This window comes from Diaphorina citri, unplaced genomic scaffold, assembly GCF_000475195.1.
Source record: "Diaphorina citri unplaced genomic scaffold, Diaci psyllid genome assembly version 1.1 scaffold511, whole genome shotgun sequence".
Taxonomy (NCBI): Eukaryota; Metazoa; Arthropoda; class Insecta; order Hemiptera; family Psyllidae; genus Diaphorina; species Diaphorina citri.
Genome location: NW_007377945.1, coordinates 76,393 through 96,408, shown reverse-complemented (window position 1 = coordinate 96,408; position 20,016 = coordinate 76,393). Strand labels below are relative to the sequence as shown.

Genomic DNA, 20,016 nt, shown 5'->3' with positions numbered 1-20,016 from the left:
CTACCACTAGTTTAATATGTACTGGATTATATCAAGTTATTACCATGACTGGAATAGAGGGAACGGACAGATGATGCTGATGAGGGGGGTCGTCTGGAAGCGCTGGTACAACTCATCATTGATCCACATACTGACGGAGCTGATGATCCTGTCTTGTTACCATCTGCAAAAGAATATGATAATTAAATTAGATCTTGGTGACAGATTAATTATAAAAATAATGCTGATAGCAGAGAAGGAGAGAAGTGATTCCATGTAAAATATACTGTGATGAAAGAAGATGGATAAAAATATTAGAAAGGAAATCTTTAATGTAGGATCATAATTAGGTAGCCAGCTCATTCCAAAATAAACCAAGCAGGTACATTAAGTGGCAGGGTTCTTCTGAAGGAGCTCAACCACAAAATTTCCCTTTCACTTTGCTAGTTTTTGGCATAGAATATACCTTGTTCAACATATCAGAATGAGATTGGAAAGTCCCTTGAGGGGAGAACCCCTCTTATATTCATACTAATCACTTACCTGCCCCAGGAGTTGGAGGTGGCACATAAGTTCCATCCAGACATGCTTTGAGAGCAATAGAAAATTCACTGCCTGCTTCTGCACCTTTCAGAGCAATATCCATCATAAGTTCCATCCAGACATGCTTTGAGAGCAATAGAAAATTCACTGCCTGCTTCTGCACCTTTCAGAGCAATATCCATAAAATCTTGCAATGTTTTCTTCAAGAATGGGTCCTTGGAGTTCACAAGCAGCTTAGTACGAAGTTCCATATTCTTTATTTCCTGCAATGCTCCTTCCTCGTAGGATTTTATAGCTTGTTCACCAAGCTTAGTACGAAGTTCCATGTTCTTTATTTCCTGCAATGCTCCTTCCTCGTAGGATTTTATAGCTTGTTCACCCTCGGCCTCCATGGCAGTGATAATCTCCTTGCGGGATCGATGTGACGAAGTGCCCGACATGGAATGGCTGTTGTTCGCATTCTGTTTCTTTGCCTTCTTGCTCATTTTGGGCAGCTTAGTACGAAGTTCCATGTTCTTTATTTCCTGCAATGCTCCTTCCTCGTAGGATTTTATAGCTTGTTCACCCTCGGCCTCCATGGAAGTGATAATCTCCTTGCGGGATCGATGTGAAGAAGTGCCCGACATGGAATGGCTGTTGTTTGCATTCTGTTTCTTTGCCTTCTTGCTCATTTTGGGTTGCTTTGTTCGTGGCATTTTGACTTTTATTGTCTCTCTGTACTGAAGAATATGAAATGTGTACACCTGTCTGTAGTTATCTGTAGAAAAAGAAACATAAATTGACAATAGTGGTAATTGGACACAAGAATTCCTCTGGATGTCTTCTGCACTCTTTAAAGGGGGGAATCAGGCTTAACAGGTTGTTTGTTTGATACGTTAACGAGCTATTTAATGACTTGATTTTTAGCTCAAAATAAAGGTTCAGAGTTTATGCTTGCCTATTTGCTCAATATTTTAGTTTTAATAGATCAGTTACGCTTACTTGGGTGATGTTTCAAAGTCATAGAGCACGAAAAATGAGGACCAACGGAACTTTTCTTTTTCTTCTACGACTTCTAGATCCCGAGATAAATTGATTTAAAAAATACTGGTAAATCGTGAACTTTGACATCATGGCATACACTCCCATAGGCAATGATGTCACATCAAATGTTCCGAGCAAAGCTCCCTCGCAGGCAACGCATTAATGTGTTTGTGCACATACGTTTCTGTGCAGTTCTTTCTGCTCTTCTGCAAGCACACTTGCAGAGAAACGCTACCTAGCAGACAAAAAAAAAACAACTGCGTAAAGTCTGACGTCACACATCTTTGAACTCTTTCATTAGAACAGAAAATAAAAATTGAATTTTCGACCTCTTACAGTTATTTTTTTGGAGTTTTGACCTCAGATTTTGATTTTTCCCAACCTTTTACATAGGAATTGACCATTTATTTATAATTTTTACCCATTTGCAACTGCTCCATTACAAGTATGGATCTGAAGACATGATTTATGTCTATGATAGATTCCTTGTCACAGTTGCAGTGCTGGGCAAGTGATTTCCCTACTTTTTGGGAACATGGGAATTGCAATATGTTATCTATGTGTTTGGATTGAATGACGATTTTGTAGTCTGGGTACGTAATGCTTTTGTTGTAAAGTGTGGTTTGAGATGCTCAAGGATTGGTGTTTGAGTGGTTGTTGGTTAGATTATCATCAGGGGGTCTGGTGGTTTGTGTGTGTGGGCATCTGCTTCTTTTTCGTCCATGCTGCAGCACCTGAAATGTACTAGGGAGGGTACTTGGGATGCTGGGTGTAGCAGGTTGACAAGAATCTTGCGCTGCTTGTGCAACTGGAACCACTGAATAGGTATAACTTAAACACTAGGTAAGTACTAAATTGTTTTTATGTAAATTAAGTGGGAAAAGAAAATGGGATTAACAAGGCTTAGCACTCAAAAGTTAGAAGTGGAGGTTTCACTTACCAAACGAATATTGACCATTTATTTATAATTTTTAACCATTTGCAACTGCTCCATTACAAGTTTGGATCTGGAGACATGATTAATGTCTATGATAGATTCCTTGTCACAGTTGCAGTGCTGGGCAAGTGATTTCCCTACTTTTAGGGAACATGGGAATGGTGGTATGTTATCTATGTGTTTGGATTGAATGACAATTTTGTAGTCTGGGTACGTAATGCTTTTGTTGTAAGGTGTGGTTTGAGATGTTCGAGGATTGGTGTTTGAGTGGTTGTTGGTTATCATCTGGGGGGGTCTGGTGGTTTTTTGTGTGTGTGGGCATCTGCTTTTTTTTCGTCCATGCTACAGCACCTGAAATGTACTAGGGAGGGTACTTAACTTTGGATGCTGGGTGTAGCAGGCTGACAGGAATTTTGCGCTGCTTGTGCAACTGGAACCACTGAATAGGTATAACTTAAACACTACTAAATTGTTTTTAAGTAAATCAAGTGGGAAAAGAAAATGGGATTATTAAGGCTTAACACTCAAAAGTTAGAAGTGGAGGTTTCACTTACCAAACGAAACTTTTGTTGTAAGGTGTGGTTTGAGATGTTCGAGGATTGGTGTTTGAGTGGTTGTTGGTTATCATCTGGGGGGGTCTGGTGGTTTTTTTGTGTGTGTGGGCATCTGCTTCTTTTTCGTCCATGCTACAGCACCTGAAATGTACTAGGGAGGGTACTTAACTTTGGATGCTGGGTGTAGCAGGTTGACAGGAATCTTGCGCTGTTTGTGCAACTGGAACCACTGAATAGGTATAACTTAAACACTACTAAATTGTTTTTATGTAAATTAAGTTGGAAAAGAAAATGGGATTAAGTAACAAGGCTTAACACTCAAAAGTTAGAAGTGGAGGTTTCACTTACCAAACGAAATCTTGATTTCTTGAACTAGGATCCCTTCCCTGTTCTTTTAATTCTATCACTTCAAATTCGAAATGTCTTCTCCAAATCCAAATATAATAATCCAAATCTTCCTCTAATCCTCTTTTGTTCTTGTTCCTTGATTTTTTTAACCAAACGAAATCTTGATTTCTTGAACTAGGATCCCTTCTCTGTTCTTTTAATTCTATCACTTCAAATTCGAAATGTCTTCTCCAAATCCAAATATAATCCAAATCTTCCTCTAATCCTCTTTTGTTCTTGTTCCTTGATTTTTTTAATTTTTTTTTTTCTTTTGTCTTTTTTCAAGTTTTTTAAATTTATCAACCGATTTATCGCGAACGCGAAATCATCGATTCTTTCGATAATCGATTTCGTTCATTTCGTATATCGAAAAAAGCTGGGCAGTCCAAAGCCGAGTCCAGACGTGCATCGATTTACAGGAAAATAATTATAATCTATTTTTTGGTCGTTTATCGCCTGCATTTAAGGCAAAATAGCAAAATACTTTTAAAAAACTGCATTGGGATTAAATTTAATCCGAAATTATATTGATTCATGGTTTATCGGCATAAAATCCTGAAAATTCTGGGGAGGGGGAAGGGACTGAAGGGAGCAACTTGCGTTCTGATGAGAATCAGAGTGAACAGGCTCAGCCTAGGATATTGGAGAATGATTTGGATAGCTTCTGGGATATGATTTATATTCAGGTAAGTTCTGTCTGTCTGGTTGGTAGTTAGTATACTCACGAGTGATAAGTTCCAGCAGATGAGTAATCTGATAGACCAGTATGAGAATCAGAGTGAACAGGCTCAGCCTAGGATATTGGAGAATGATTTGGATAGCTTCTGGGATATGATTTATATTCAGGTAAGTTCTGAGATAGGTGCGTTTTTTTACTTTCTATGTATTACTACAGTTATAACCAAGCTATACTAGTAATGAGAAAGTATTGCAATCGGTCCAAATTTTTACCATTACATTAAAATTAATTTTTACGAAATGCCTGCAGCAAAATGACAAATTGCTTGCGTGCATTAAGTAGGTACCTACAAATAAAGTGATTTAGATTATTTTATACTGTCAAGGTAGGACAGATAGTCTCTTTATTTCAAGTTGGACAATTTAATGTAACACTGGTTTATTTAAATAAGATTTCCATGTCCATTTTTCGAAGAAAAAACTATTGGTAAAGTCTTTCACTCTTTCATTTTGTTTGCTTTTTATTTTCATAACCCTCGGAAGCTCGAATTTTATTATTTATCTATTGCTTGAATTTGTTTTATCCTTTGAATTTCACAGGTGGCGTTGATGTATAAGAAGTTCGACCGTTTGAAGCAACTCAAGACAGATCAATGGATTGATAAGGAAGAAGAGGAGAGAAAGAGAAAACAAGAAGCCAAAATGGCTAAAAATAAAACAGGTAGGTGGTATTGGTACCTAAGACCCGATGTATAGAACTAATTTATTAATTGAATTGAATTTGAATTGAATTTACTTCTCCAGGGTGACCAAAATTCCAAGTGACTGGACTTCTCTTCGGTGCACGCGGTGCTATCCCGTTGTTCACATTCAACTCTCTGCGTGACCTTGGCATTACATCCAAGCATATAATCAATATTGGACAACAGGTGCTGAAAGATTCTGTACGGATGCTTAATCTACATCTCTTCCACTAACTTACATCTCTCCATCAACGTCTAAATCAAATCAACTGCCTATAAGAACTATCCAGCTTCACCAACCACGATTCCTCTCTACACCAAACTGCAGCACAAGATAAACGTCCTCCCAACATCAGATTCTGAAAGCCGGACTGTTGTAGTCAAGCAACGTCATCGTTGCACGGCCGAGCACGTCTCTCTTCTTCTTCTTCTATCAAAACATGTGATCAATATTCAGAGCTATTTTTTGGTTGTAAACATTTATATTTGTCCTAATACATAAATGTCTTCTTAGCTTTCCTTACAGCTGTTAGAACTCGAGCTCAAAGGATGGAGGACTACAGGCAGGAAAAGCTGAAACGAAGGGAGGAGATACGGAAAAAAACATTGCCACCTTTCCGAGCAGGGATTGTACATCATACACTTGATTCCCCGTACAAATATTTCAATGGAAAGGAGTCAGCACCTCCTCTGCCTCCCCCTCCCTCTACTGCAGCAACTTCCACAGCATTTAAGGTGAATTTCAATGGCCTCTATTCCATAATCAGCTTTACATTTTGTAAATATACCTACTTATTCTACTCATTTTAAAGTAAGTTAGAAATATATTATTGATCAAAATTGTCAAAACACTATTTCAAAATTGTCAAAAGATCTGAAGTGCCAAGTTTTATTATTGCTTTCAGGAAGGCAGCCTCCTTACCTTTTATTACTACTTTTTTTTAAACTTAATTTTACTTTCTTGTTTTTCAGTTCACCCTAGCAAGAGAACACAACTCGGAACCTCTACTGCTACTGAACAGCCCACTGAAGATAAAGATGATACTAAGGTGTTCTCAGGTAAAGATTAGATCATAATGAAACTTCTTAAATGGGAAGAATTAGGGCCGAATGCATAGCCGTTCCTTAATGGTAAAGGTTTCCTTTTTCCTTAAGGTTTCCTCTTCCCTAAAGGAAAATGGATTCCTTTGGGAAAGAAGAAACCTTTATCATTAAGGAACGACTATGCGTTCAGCCGTCAATCTCTAGAACTGAGGAAAATTTTAAAGGAAGAAAGCCAGCCGTTCCGAGAACGAAATTGAACCGCGGAAATCGAGGATAGCGCTTCTGCCTTGTAAGCGCTAAGTCACGAGTTTGGTTCCCGCTCCGAGGCAAACTTTATGCTAAACAGTTAAGGTTCTTTCTCAGAACGGCTGACTTTCTCCTATTTTTTGTCTTTCTTCTCTCTTCGATGTCGGGATGATAAGATCTTAGCAGTTATAATTCCCTCTATCAAACCTTCCGAAGAAGAAGAAGAAGAAGAAGAAGAAGAAAAAAATGTAATGTGATTTCTAAAAATTTAAAAAATCACATTGATCTCAGGTACCGTAAGCTTTGTACAAAAAAAAATACAACAAAAAAATCTAAATTGAGTATCGGTTTTTCACAGGTGTGTTCTTCCACATAGAAAGCCCAGTATCAAATAAAGTTCAGAAGAAAGTAACCCTCTCATCCCCAGCTGTTAAGAAACAAAATCCCAAGCAAGCCTCCATTATGAATATGCTTGCTGTATCTCCCCTAGCTAAATCACTGGCTGCTACATCATTGGTTGAAGTTACAGTAAGTGAATGAATTGAGCTTTAAGTTTGACAATGTATTTATCCCTTAAGTTCAGGTTAAAGAGTGTTTCGACCTTTGAATATGCTCATATCCAAGTTTTTCATCTTTATTTTATTAAGTAGAAGAAAGTAACCCTATCATCCCCAGCTGTTAAGAAACAAAATCCCAAGCAAGCCTCCATTATGAATATGCTTGCTGTATCTCCCCTCGCTAAATCACTGGCTGCTACATCATTGGTTGAAGTTACAGTAAGTGAATGAATTGAGCTTCAAGTTTGACAATGTATTTATCCCTTAAGTTCAGGTTAAAGAGTGTTTCGACCTTTGAATATGCTCAAATTCAAGTTTTTTCATCTTTATTTTATTTAGTTTTGAACTTTTGCATTACCATTGACCACGACGCCACCTGCCTTGGTGGTGGAGTGATAATTGTACCCCCACAAAAACACAAATGTAAAAAAAAGGCCAAGTTCCTATCCAAAAATGTCTGCCTATAAAGTGGTGAGATCAGAAAATTAAGGCCAAGTCTGCATTCCCATTTTTCGTCATCATCAAATCTTGAGTCGTTCCAGAAATGGGTCGACTATGAACAAAGCCTCTCCACCATGTTCTATCTTTGAACTTTTCTTCGTTAATTACAATTGACGATGGGAATCTGAGTATTCCCGAAAGCTCACCAAACTTTCTTTAGTTGAATGTCGAATCTCAATTGTCTTTTAAAATTTATAATATAATAATGATTTTTATTCGTTTTTATTCGATGTAACGTTTATTATTCTAATAGAGTATCATTTTTTTTATATGTATTTAGCTATCTTACTTTGTACTTTCTATTTGTATATTTTTTCAAGTTTTTCACGTTCAAATAGCTACTGCTGGAGTAAAGGTACTCTTCAGTCCTATTCGAGCAGTAAAAAGCTGTGTCCACACATAGGTGACCGGCCATTGATCGACGAGGTGAATCTATATTATCAAGGCAGTGTGGACGGTTTGATTGATATTGATCGACCGTCGACCATGTGTGGACACACCTTAAACAAGCTATCTTACTTTGTACTTTCTATTTTTATATTTTTTCAAGTTTTTCACGTTCAAATAGCTACTGCTGGAGTAAAGGTACTCTTCAGTCCTATTCGAGCAGTATAAAGCTGTGTTCACACATAGGTGACCGGCCAATGATCGACGAGGTGAATCTATATTATCAAGGCAGTGTGGAGTGTGGACGGTTCAATTGATATTGATCAACCGTCGACCATGCGTGGACACACCTTGAGAAACTATTATTATTTTTATTACTATACATATCAAATCATCCTAAGTGTTAAATGTCGACGTTATTTTTTTACCTTTTTTATATATTATTATCATTTTATTATATTCTGATTGGGGCATACAGCCAGGTTAGGGAACTTAGCTGTGTAACTGCACCAATCAAGATAGTGTAAACAACTGTTAATATTGTGGGGTCACTCCTTTTCTATCTATGATTTGTTTTTAGTTTTATTGCCTGTATAAGAAGATGTTAAATACACGGAGCTGAGTGTAATGAACACTCAGACTAACCATATGTACCTACTCTTGTTGTTTTTTTCCTTGATTTTTTTTTTTTTTTTTTTAAGAGGATTGATAGAGGGAATTGTACAAGGTCTTATCGTCCGAAATCTAAGAGGGAAAGAAGACAGGATAGGAGGAAGTCAGCCGTTCCGAGAACGAACATTATGCTTAGGATAAAATCCGCCGCGGACGGGAATCGAACCCGCAGCCTAGCGCTTACAAGGCAGACGCGCTATACTTCAATCTCCAACTAGGCTGTCTAAAAAATCTATCTTATAGACATAGACTCATAGACGGTAAAAAAAATAATGAAGAATAGTGAAATGGTAATTTGGTACGCTCTGCCTTCTAATGTATTTTTTTTTTTGAAACAGGCCCCTCAAAAATCTGTTGCCGGCTGATACTTCCGTTGCCAGCAACGCCAACGCCAAGTCGGCAATAATGCAACATTTGGCAACAGCGTAAACATGTAAACAAACGAAATTTTGAAATTTTTTAAAAGATCCTGGTTTGCAAGAGCTCTTGGTAGGCTGATTATTTGGATTTTCGTTTTGTATTTCCTCAATAAAGCAGTAATTTTCTATGATTCAAGCTTTTTTTACCCTCAAAAAGTACGTCTTTACCTACATTGGAAAGTGCAACACCGAAACTCCATTGGACACAGCTTTGAAATCTTGAAACTTTCACACCTAGCACTTGCAGAACCTACCTTTCAAAGGGAAATTTTGTATCAAGTGATTTAATATTGGTTAACTCAAGGGGGGTTCAGATACCCCTGAAACAACTTGGAAGTTTTAGTACAAAATCTGTGCACTACCTTCAACCATGGATATTTACGGGACCTCATTCAGTATTGAGAGTATGAAGGTGATAGCGGAGAGCATCGGCATTCCTAATCTTCCCGATGATGCTGCTAAGGAACTCTCTGATAACATTACCTACTGCTGCAAGGTGATCATTCAGGTATGTTGATTGACTGCTAGAGGTTGAGATTGGTCTTTGCGGGGCACTCTGTGAAACCATTTTGACATGATTTTCCACACTTTATTAGAAATCTTTGGATTAATATGTCTATTGCTTATTTGCTTACATAGGACTAAAAAGTCCCTTTGGTCCAGCAGTAGGCTACTACCATTGTGGTGAAATTCTCAAACACTGTTGAAAGAAAATAAACTTGAGTCATTCTTATTTCCTATTTGTTTCTATTGATTGAAATACTTCCTGATGATGCTGCTAAGGAACTCTCTGATAACATTACCTACTGCTGCAAGGTGATCATTCAGGTATGTTGATTGACTGCTAGAGATTGAGATTGGTCTTTGGGGGGCACTCTGTGAAACCATTTTGACATGATTTTCCACACTTTATTAGAAATCTTTGGATTAATATGTCTTGCTCATATAGGAATAAAAAGTCCCTTTGGTCCAGCAGTAGGCTATTACCATTGTGGTGAAATTCTCAAACACTGTTGAAAGAAAATAAACTCGAGTCATTCTTATTTCCTATTCGTTTCTATTGCTCAAAATCGGAAAACCCGTTCGAGAGTTAATCTATGATTAAAGTACCTATGTAGGTAATGTAGGTACAGTCGAACTTGCCTAAGTGGGACTGTACCGAACTTGCCTAAGTGGGACTGTACCGAACTTGCCTAAGTGGGACTGTACCGAACTTGCCTAAGTGGGAAACCTGGATAAACGGGGGGAAAAATTGTGACACCTTCATTTCTAATTGTAATTGGGAATCTGGATACTTGAGAAAAAATTGCCGATCCCTTGGATTCCCAATTAGACAGGTTCTTCATCTTTTTCTTCGCCTTTTCCCGTGTACAGACGGGGTCGGCGTTTTTCGTAAGCCTCTCAATCAGCCCCAACTAGGGTGATTGCTTTTGGGTTGACATTTGGTTTTGGCTACAAATTTTATGAGTGGATGCCCTTCGCACTTAACCTTTGCTATTTCTTAGGAAGGGAAATTCAGGCTGGTATACGCCCTGTTTAACGTTCCCCAGCCAGACTTCGTCCCCTTCGTCCAGTTGAAAGTTTGACCTCACTCCGTTCGTTCATCAAATAATTTTGTCTCCCTCAGGTGTTAACAGTCGACTCATATCAGGAGGAGGTGGAGGGGGGGCAGTGTCACAACGTCCTACAATATTGAGTAGTTCGGGGAATCCAAACACCATCAATATTCATCAGAAATATAATGACAGAATATGGTGGAGAGGCTTTGTACACAGCCGACCCGTACCCTTGGACGGAACGACCTAAGATTTGATGATGATGATGATGGAGAGTGAATAGACTAATAGAGGATTGTGGAGGGGAGGGGGAGATTATTAAAACGGAAATGTCAGCCCCCAAATAATATTGAACAAATGAAAAGTAAATGAAGAACCTAGACCATTTGTAGTTGTTAAGGATGGAGGACTACAGGCAGGAAAAGCTGAAAAGAAGGGAGGAGATAAAGAAAAAAACATTGCCACCTTTCCGAGCAGGGATTGTACATCATACACTTGATTCCCCATACAAATATTTCAATGGAAAGGAGTCAGCACCTCCTCTCCCTCCCCCTCCCTCTACTGCAGCAACTTCCACAGCATTTAAGGTGAATTTCAATGAAATAATTTGAGTATTTAACCACAATAATAGTCGTAGCCTACTGCTGGAGTAAATGGACTTTTCAGTCCTGTGTGAGCAGTATAAATAAGCACTATTATTTTGTTACTTACCCTTCCATCTCGCAGCGGGATCAAAGCTTGGGGAGCTGTGCTAGATGATGCCAGTGCATTAGCAAGCACAGGGCTTCCTCCTAGACTGAACAGATTCTCTCCTGTCTTGGGTAGACGCAGTACTGTGGAAGTGGTGCTAGGATGAACCTTGGGAGTGATGATTGGGGTCTTGTAATGCGCTGAGAGGTAGTCCATTTTCTTCTGGAAATGGGGTACATTTATATTTGTCCTAATACATAAATGTCTTCTTAGCTTTCCTTACAGCTGTTAGAACTCGAGCTCAAAGGATGGAGGACTACAGGCAGGAAAAGCTGAAACGAAGGGAGGAGATAAAGAAAAAAACATTGCCACCTTTCCGAGCAGGGATTGTACATCATACACTTGATTCCCCGTACAAATATTTCAATGGAAAGGAGTCAGCACCTCCTCTGCCTCCCCCTCCCTCTACTGCAGCAACTTCCACAGCATTTAAGGTGAATTTCAATGGCCTCTATTCCATAATCAGCTTTACATTTTGTTAAATTACTTATACTACTTATTTTTAAGTTAGAAATATATTATTGATCAAAATTGTCAAAAGATCTGAAGTGCCAAGTTTTATTATTGCTTTCAGGAAGGCAGCCTCCTTATCTTTTATTACTGCTTTTTTTAAAACTTAATTTTACTTTCTTGTTTTTCAGTTCACCCTTGCAAAGAATATTACCAAGAAGCTAACTATTCCTCAGTCACCAAAGTTCTCAAAAATACGAGGCCATAAGTAAGTTCATGTGGTGCTCCTTGTAGGTAAAGTGGAATAGTGGGCTCAACTTCATAAATACTTCTTGCAACCTTTTCTTACAAATGCATTACTTACCTAAAGAAAAAAAAACAAGCTCTCTTGGAAAACAGTTTCTGTGGAAGATCCATGTAAAATCACATATGCAAAAAAATTAGAATTGAACATTTTTAATGGCTAACAAGTGTATTACATAGGTAGTAAATTATCTCATGATGTTTTATCCTTTCAGATCCTGCCATCATTCTCCGACCAAAGAACCATGTCCAAATACTACAGGGAGACCTAAAGTTATTCACTTTGGTTCCACCATAGCTCCTACAAGTATTCAACTTGATAAACCAAGACCTACTACCGTAACAAAGTAAGTAAATAAATATGTACTGGAGTTGCCCAACAGGATACTTCCTATGTACCTCCCTTAGACAGGATAGAGGGATCTGTAACAACAGAGGTCTTATCGTTCCAAAATTGAAGAAAGAAGGAGGATATTATGATAGGTCCTTCTTTATCCTTTCAGATCCTGCCATCATTCTCCGACCAAAGAACCATGTCCAAATACTACAGGGAGACCTAAAGTTATTCACTTTGGTTCCACCATAGCTCCTACAAGTATTCAACTTGATAAACCAAGACCTACTACCGTAACAAGGTAAGTAAATAAATATGCACACTGGAGTTGCCCAACAGGATACTTCCTATGTACCTCCCTTAGACAGACTTTAAAAAAAGAGGTTTGATAGAGGGATCTGTAACAACAGAGGTCTTATCATTCCAAAATTGAAGAAAGAAGGAGGATATGATAGGGAGAACGCCACCTGCCTTGGTGGTGGAGTGATAATTGTACCCCCACAAAAACACAAATGTAAAAAAAAGGCCAAGTTCCTATCCAAAAATGTCCGCCTATAAAGTGGTGAGATCAGAAAATTAAGGCCAAGTCTGCATTCCCAGTTTTTCGTCATCATCAAATCTCAAGTCGTTCCAGAAATGGGTCGACTATGAACAAAGCCTCTCTGTCTTTGAACTTTTCTTCGTTAATTACAATAATTGTTGGATCTAAACCTCTTTTTTCTATGTCTTTACGGATCATATCTATCCATCGCAGTCTCGGGCGACCCCTTCGTCTTCTCCCTTCCATTAACATTTCCAGATGAAACATTCTTGAAGGTACCTATTCTATTTTCCCCTTGTCTTCTAATATGTCCGTACCATTGTAATCTCGATCTCTCAGTCCTCTCCTGTACTTTTTCGCCACCCGCTATTCTTCTTGATTCCTCGTTTCTTACTCTATCTCTCCTTGTTTTCCCAATCATACTTTGTACAAAGCGCATTTCAGCGGCTTGGGGCTTGGAGTCTGCTCTCATCCTTGAGTGAATCAGTCATAAAATAAGCGATTTTCAAGGCCCATTTTCTACCCCTTCCATTGAAGCTAGAACTTCGGGATTTCGCAGGCATAATAAACAAGTATAGCTTAACATATAGTCTAAATTTCGTGACACTACGTGGAAAATTGACGGAGTTATGATGGGGGTAAAAATGCGTCGAAATGTTTCGTGTAATATACACACTGGCGTGCTCAGGCCGGAACTTGGCCTGGCGCACTGCCGTGCGCCTAGATCCCCTTTATTTGAATATTTGGTCACATAATAATGGAGAGGAGATCTAAGGGTTAGGTGGTAAAGAATGCATCCCACGTAAACCTCGCCTAGTGGCTTCTACCTTCCACTCCAAAGGGTTACCCCCGTCAATTTGTAAAAAAAAGTACTAAACATATTATTGGAGACTAACGCTATAGATGAAACTAAGAGAGAAGAGAAGTCATTGGAGAATAATCGTACAGATGAATCTAAGAGAGAAGAGATGAATATTTCAATAGAAATACCGGAGGTGTTTGTGAAGAGGAAGAGCTGGAAGGCCAGTCTGAGAAAGAATAGCTTCATCACGCCGCCAAAAGGTAAATGAAAATGACTTTTTTTTTAAATCAGGTGCTTTAACACTTTTAAATTAACTGCTTACTGTGGTGCATATTAGGAAACTAGAAGTCCCTTAGGAAGAGAGCTGGCCTATTTTCGATCGAGCCCAATATCTAAAGAGCAAATATCCTTTTGATGGTTAACATATTAACCGAATTTCATTAGAATTTTATAGGTAAACCGTTTGGAAGGCATGACATATGGGGGGCGCGATCAGGTTTCCAATGTAAAAATTTCCTTCATGTGTTTTGCTTTTGCCTTTTTCACCTTATTATATTATATATTGCAATTTATAAAATTTAATTTCAAACCGTTTGGAAGGCATGACATATGGGGGGCGCGATCAGGTTTCCAATGTAAAAATTTCCTTCATGTGTTTTGCTTTTGCCTTTTTCGCCTTATTATATTATATATTGCAATTTAATTTAATGTTTTCTCCTCTCCTCACTACAGCCACCATCTCCTCACCCCAGTCTCTCTCAGGGCCAGAATTCCAACGCCGTCGTCTCAATGAAGAACGTTCCATACTACACAAGCTGTCACTACAGCCACCATCTCCTCACCCCAGTCTCTCTCAGGGCCAGAATTCCAACGCCGTCGTCTCAATGAAGAACGTTCCATACTACACAAGCTATGCTACCTCTGGTACGACACCCTCCACACAGACACCAATATACCTGAAGACATACGTGATGAAATAGACTGTGTAGTAGGCCAGACCAAACTACTCACGAGTGATAAGTTCCAGCAGATGAGTAATCTGATAGACCAGTATGAGAATCAGAGTGAACAGGCTCAGCCTAGGATATTGGAGAATGATTTGGATAGCTTCTGGGATATGATTTATATTCAGGTAAGTTCTGAGATAGGTGCGTTTGTTTTACTTTCTATGTATTACTACAGTTATAGCCAAGCTATACTAGTAATGAGAAAGTATTGCAATCGGTTCATTCTTGTGTATTTTTTCACGAGGAATCTGATGGTTTAACTTATAGCTCTATACGACCAACAGTTAAGGAGTTACAGGTTCGATTCTCACCTTGTCAATAAATTTAACTAATTTTTGACCGAACGAAGTAAAGGTCTACTAGTACGAGATCTAGAGCTGTAAATTTTTACCTCATAAGATACCAGTTAAATGTTTAAATAAATTCTGCACGTTGGTACACTATACTGACTATACTCAGGAAGGAGGACTACCTCATTCTAAAAATAAATTTCAAATTCTAGACAGATAATATAGGAAAAATCAGATTTTTTCTAGCTTTAATATTAGAAAAGAAATTTTGTTTCAAAACTATAACAAACCAATTAATAATTTTATTATTATTATTTTATTTCTTTTTATCTGAGATCTGAGATTGAAAAGAAATCTGATGTTAGGTAGTTTATTTTATTTCTTTTTATCTGATATCTGAGATTGAAAAGAAATCTGATGCAGGTTACTGACAAATAATGGTCAATGGACAACTACAAGGTGAAATAAAAAATGTCCACTAGTGGGTACAAGGAAAAAAACTGAACTGAAAAGTTTCATGTACCTACCTACATAATTACCTACATGTACTTATTGTAACCCAATAATCAAGACCATAAACAATATGTGAAAGTAATCAGACGCAACAGTAAACTGAATGAGGCTAACAATCAAGGACAAAATCTTGCCAACAAAGGCATCAAACCCAATAATCAAGTAACCAAGCCCAACACAACAGTAAACTGAATGAGGCTAACAATCAAGGACAAAATCTCGCCAACAAAGGCATCAAACCCAATAATCAAGTAACCAAGCCCAACAATCAACTGGATAGACCCAACACACGTAGTCGTGGTAAATCTGTGCTTCCCAACTCGATGGAAATTGAAAACGAAGGAGTGAGCAATGAGCACATCACAAGAAAACAATCTCCTAATAGTGCAGAAGCTGAGTTGTGCTTACCCCTGCGGGAAATGCAACTTGAGTGCAATACCAATGAGAGTGTGGATGATAGTACAGGTAGGTAAATCATGTTTTTAAATTCTTATACATATTTAACGTTCTTGATTTTTTTTTTTTGTCTTGTCCTAAGTGCATTTTCAAGCCCTCTACAACCACAAACAGGGTTTAACCAACAGCCTAGGGTTCTAGAGATTCCAATGATTTAACTACTCGGTTGTCTTAGTTCTTGCTGATAGTAGTGACAGATACTAGTACGTACTTCCTTGAGTGCAGATTTGAGATAGCAGCTCAATGTTCAAAGATGGGACTTAGGGTTCTAGAGATTCCAATGATTTAACTACTCGGTTGTCTTAGTTCTTGCTGATAGTAGTGACAGATACTAGTACGTACTTCCTTCTGTGCATATTTGAGATAGCAGCTCAATGTTCTGTAGGAAAGCTTATTAATTTTCCCTTCTCTCGTATTTCCACAGGTATGAAATCAAACGCTATCAAAAACACGAGCAGTGAGAAGTTGAATACAAGTTATACCATACAGTTAATTTTCCCTTCTCTCGTATTTCCACAGGTATGAAATCAAACGCTATCAAAAACACGAGCAGTGAGAAGTTGAATACAAGTTATACGATACAAGAGAACACTATGGATGTGGATAATATAAAGGACAAGACAAAACCTATAGACGAAACAAAGAAAGACATATTATTGGAGACTAACGCTATAGATGAAACTAAGAGAGAAGAGAAGTCATTGGAGAATAATCGTACAGATGAATCTAAGAGAGTCAATGTTCTGTAGGAAAGCTTATTAATTTTCCCTTCTCTCGTATTTCCACAGGTATGAAATCAAATGCTATCAAAAACACGAGCAGTGAGAAGTTGAATACAAGTTATACCATACAAGAGAACACTATGGATGTGGATAATAGTAAGGACAAGACAAAACCTATAGACGAAACAAAGAAAGACATATTATTGGAGATTAACGCTATAGATGAAACTAAGAGAGAAGAGAAGTCATTGGAGAATAATCGTACAGATGAATCTAAGAGAAATGAGATGAATAATTCAATAGAAATACCGGAGGTGTTTGTGAAGAGGAAGAGCTGGAAGGCCAGTCTGAGAAAGAATAGCTTCATCACGCCACCAAAAGGTAAGTGAAAATGACTTTTTTTTTCGAATCAGGTGCTTTAACATTTTTAAATTAACTGCTTACTGTGGTGTATATTAGGAAACTAGAAGTCCCTCAGGAAGAGAGCTGGCCTATTTTCGATCGAGCCCAATATCTAAAGAGCAAATATCCTTTTTGATGGTTAACATATTAGCCGAATTTCATTAGAATTTTATAGGTGAACCGTTTGGAAGGCATGACATAATATGGCGAAGAAAAGAGGGCGCGATCAGGTTGCCAATGTAAAAATTTCCTTCATGTGTTTTGCTTTTGCCTTTTTCACCTTATTTTGGATCTAAACCTCTTTTTTCTATGTCTTTATGGATCATATCTATCCATCGCAGTCTCGGGCGACCCCTTCGTCTTCTCCCTTCCATCTAATATCTAATGTTTAATTTTACAGACGGATGCTACAGCAAGTGAGATGAGGAGAGGTATATTGAAGAAAACAGTAGAGCGAGATCAAGGAGGAGAAGGAATGAAGAAGAAAAGTACGGGACGCAAATCTAGAGGCGGAAAGAAGATTTGCTTCTCACGTGAGTTAGAGATTTTTTACCTTTGGTTGGCCGGAAGAGCTCACCGTGTGAAAATCCTGCCATAAAGCCTTGAAAATTGAGTTTTTATTTTATTTTTACTAGCTCTTTTCTTTGTCCCCAAGCTTCGCTACACAGAAAAGAATAATATTTTGTCTTCTCCCTTCCATTTCCAGATGAAACATTCTTGAAGGTATTCTATTTTCATCTAGTCTTCTCATATGACCGTACCATTGTAATCTTGATCTCTCAGTCCTCTCCTGTACTTTCTCTACACCCGCTATTCTTCTTGATTCCTCGTTTCTTACTCTATCTCTCCTTGTTTTCCCGATCATACTTCGTACAAAGCGCATTTCAGCGGCTTGTGGCTTGGAGTCTGTTCTCATCCTTGAGTGAATCAGTCAGTGAGTCAGTCGTAAAATAAGCGATTTTCAAGGCCCGTTTTCTACCCCTTCCGGTAAAGCTAGAACTTCGGGATTTCGCAGGTATAATATACAAGTATAGCTTAACATATAGTCTAAATTTCGTGACAATATGTGGAAAATTAACGGAGTTATGATGGGGGTAAAAATGCGTCGAAATGTTTCGTGTAATATACACACTGGCGTGCTCAGGCCGAATCTTGGCCTGGCGCACTGCCGTGCGCCTAGATCCCCTTTATTTGAATATTTGGTCACATAATAATGGAGATCTAAGGGTTAGGTGGTAAAGAATGCATCCCACGTAAACCTCGCCTAGTAGCTTCTACCTTCCACTCGAAAGGGTTACCCCCGTCAATTTGTAGAAAAAAGTACTATAGCTGAGTTGTGCTTACCCCTGCGGGAAATGCAACTTGAGTGCAATACCAATGAGAGTGTGGATAATAGTACAGGTATATCATGTTTTTAAAGTCTTATATTTAACGTTCTTGATTTTTGTCCTAAGTGCATTTTCAAGCCCTCTACAACCACAAACAGGGTGTAACCAACAGCCTAGGGTTCTAGAGATTCCAATGATTTAACTACTCGGTTGTCTTAGTTCTTGCTGATAGTAGTGACAGATACTAGTACGTACTTCCTTCAGTGCATATTTGAGATAGCAGCTCAATGTTCAAAGATGGGACCATGCTACAGCAAGTGAGATGAGGAGAGGTATATTGAAGAAAACAGTAGAGCGAGATCAAGGAGGAGAAGGAATGAAGAAGAAAAGTACAGGACGCAAATCTAGAGGCGGAAAGAAGATTTGCTTCTCACGTGAGTTAGAGATTTCCTATCTTTGGTTAGCTGGAAGAGCTCACCGTGTGAAAATCCTGCCATTAAAAGCTCTTTTCTATGTCCCCAAGCTTCGCTACACAGAAAAGAATATTTTCAGGAATCGAGTCCAAAATTATGGAATGCAATCCCATGTGTTAGGTCTGATTGTTTTTATGGAATTTCTGTGGACCATTTTAGGAGTTGAGGGTCTCTTGTCATTTTTTTTTTCTCGATCTATCATATGTATAGTTTTTCCTAACCAGTTCGAATGTACATACCTCATTTTTCCCTTTTATATCGTATTTTAATCTGACGATTCTAATTAAAACCTCTGTGTTTTCAGTGGTAGAACCGGAATCAGCAGGAGAGGAACCTTACTTCACGCCCCCTCAAACACCCAAACGAGCCATCCGGAAAACACCGCACAAACCTCCCAAGTCCAACCACACTGATAGCGAACCCAACCACACTGATAACGAACCCAACCACACTAATAGCGAGCACATGGAAGTATCTCCTACTCTAGCCACACTGGAAAACCAACGTCCAACCCGCACACTGATAACGAACCCAACCACACTAATAGCGAGCACATGGAAGTATCTCCTACTCTAGCCACATTGGAAAACCAACGTCCAACCCGGACACTGATAACGAACCCAACCACACTAATAGCGAGCACATGGAAGTATCTCCTACTCTAGCCACATTGGAAAACCAACGTCCAACCCGCGTGTCCAGAACCCCGCAGACCAAATCAGCCCGCGTCTCTAAAACCCCGCAACTCGGAGATGAAAATAACAGCAATCTTCTGAATCTAAGCGAGGAGAGTCGGAAATCACCTCGAAGGTCGAAAACCCCGCAGAAAGAATCGCCCAAAACCGTGCTAATCGGAGGGGAAAACAATAATTTGTTGAGTGTGACCGAAGAATTTCTGCGTCTCCAAAACCCCGCAACTCGGAGATGAAAATAACAGCAATCTTCTGAATCTAAGCGAGGAGAGTCGGAAATCACCTCGAAGGTCAAAAACCCCGCATAAAGAATCGCCCAAAACCGTGCTAATCGGAGGGGAAAACAATAATTTGTTGAGTGTGACCGAAGAATTTCCAACTCACAAGTCACCTCGAGGGTCTAAAACCCCACAGAAAGGATCAGCCAAATTGTCCAGGACCCCGCCAAAGGGGCGTAATAGTCCCCTCCTGTCTATACCGGCTGACTATTTACCTCGTAAATCCCCGCGCATGTCGAAAGCACCCGAGAGACTCACTCTCGATGATTTCCGAATCACGCCGAAGAAATCCAAACGCAATTTCGTTCTCAGACCGAGTCGACTTAGTGTAAAGAATGCATGTACGTGAATATTCCAAGCGGGAAACTTATTTGTTAAGTACATTTGGATAGCCTTAAGTAGAAAGGAACCAACTTTCAAAGCCCCTAACATTATACATAGCTCTTAGG

The 20,016-nt window shown here is 38.8% G+C and overlaps 2 protein-coding genes and 1 long non-coding RNA gene across 3 annotated transcripts; 2 read left to right on the top strand and 1 right to left on the bottom strand.

Annotated features, from left to right (window-relative positions):
- Positions 1 to 26: 26 nt before the first annotated feature.
- LOC113467616 lies at positions 27 to 2,318 on the bottom strand. The gene is made up of 7 exons (XM_026823872.1): positions 2,303 to 2,318; positions 1,504 to 1,836; positions 1,182 to 1,279; positions 843 to 995; positions 686 to 767; positions 523 to 606; positions 27 to 163 (listed from the first exon to the last, which is right to left on the bottom strand). The coding sequence occupies exons 2-7, from the start codon at positions 1,523 to 1,525 to the stop codon at positions 27 to 29; spliced, it is 576 nt and encodes a 191-aa protein (XP_026679673.1). The 5' UTR covers positions 1,526 to 1,836; positions 2,303 to 2,318.
- Positions 2,319 to 4,147: 1,829 nt separating this feature from the next.
- Positions 4,148 to 19,916, top strand: LOC103509574 (neurofilament heavy polypeptide-like). Its single transcript, XM_017444228.2, has 11 exons — positions 4,148 to 4,269; positions 4,702 to 4,822; positions 5,371 to 5,622; positions 5,817 to 5,903; positions 6,493 to 6,542; positions 6,791 to 6,910; positions 17,197 to 17,329; positions 18,902 to 19,068; positions 19,158 to 19,187; positions 19,277 to 19,510; positions 19,557 to 19,916. The coding sequence occupies exons 1-11, from the start codon at positions 4,168 to 4,170 to the stop codon at positions 19,914 to 19,916; spliced, it is 1,656 nt and encodes a 551-aa protein (XP_017299717.1). The 5' UTR covers positions 4,148 to 4,167.
- On the top strand, positions 10,636 to 12,068 carry LOC103509565. Its single transcript, XR_541381.3, has 3 exons — positions 10,636 to 10,813; positions 11,618 to 11,694; positions 11,945 to 12,068. It is a non-coding gene; the product is annotated as an uncharacterized LOC103509565 (long non-coding RNA).
- Positions 19,917 to 20,016: the final 100 nt, after the last annotated feature.

Excerpts from the sequence above, each read along its gene's own strand:
- LOC113467616 (XM_026823872.1), bottom strand. The coding sequence starts at position 1,525 with ATGACTTTGAAACATCACCCAA. Across the intron at positions 768-842 it reads AGGAAATAAAGAACATGGAA|CTTCGTACTAAGCTGCTTGT; the intron begins CTTCGTACTAAG and ends AAGAATATGGAA. Across the intron at positions 164-522 it reads ACCTCCAACTCCTGGGGCAG|ATGGTAACAAGACAGGATCA; the intron begins GTAAGTGATTAG and ends ATTCTTTTGCAG.
- LOC103509574 (XM_017444228.2), top strand. The coding sequence starts at position 4,168 with ATGAGTAATCTGATAGACCAGTATGAGAATCAGAGTGAACAGGCTCAG. Across the intron at positions 6,543-6,790 it reads CAAATAAAGTTCAGAAGAAA|GTAACCCTATCATCCCCAGC; the intron begins GTAACCCTCTCA and ends AAGTAGAAGAAA. Across the intron at positions 19,069-19,157 it reads CTAATAGCGAGCACATGGAA|GTATCTCCTACTCTAGCCAC; the intron begins GTATCTCCTACT and ends GAGCACATGGAA.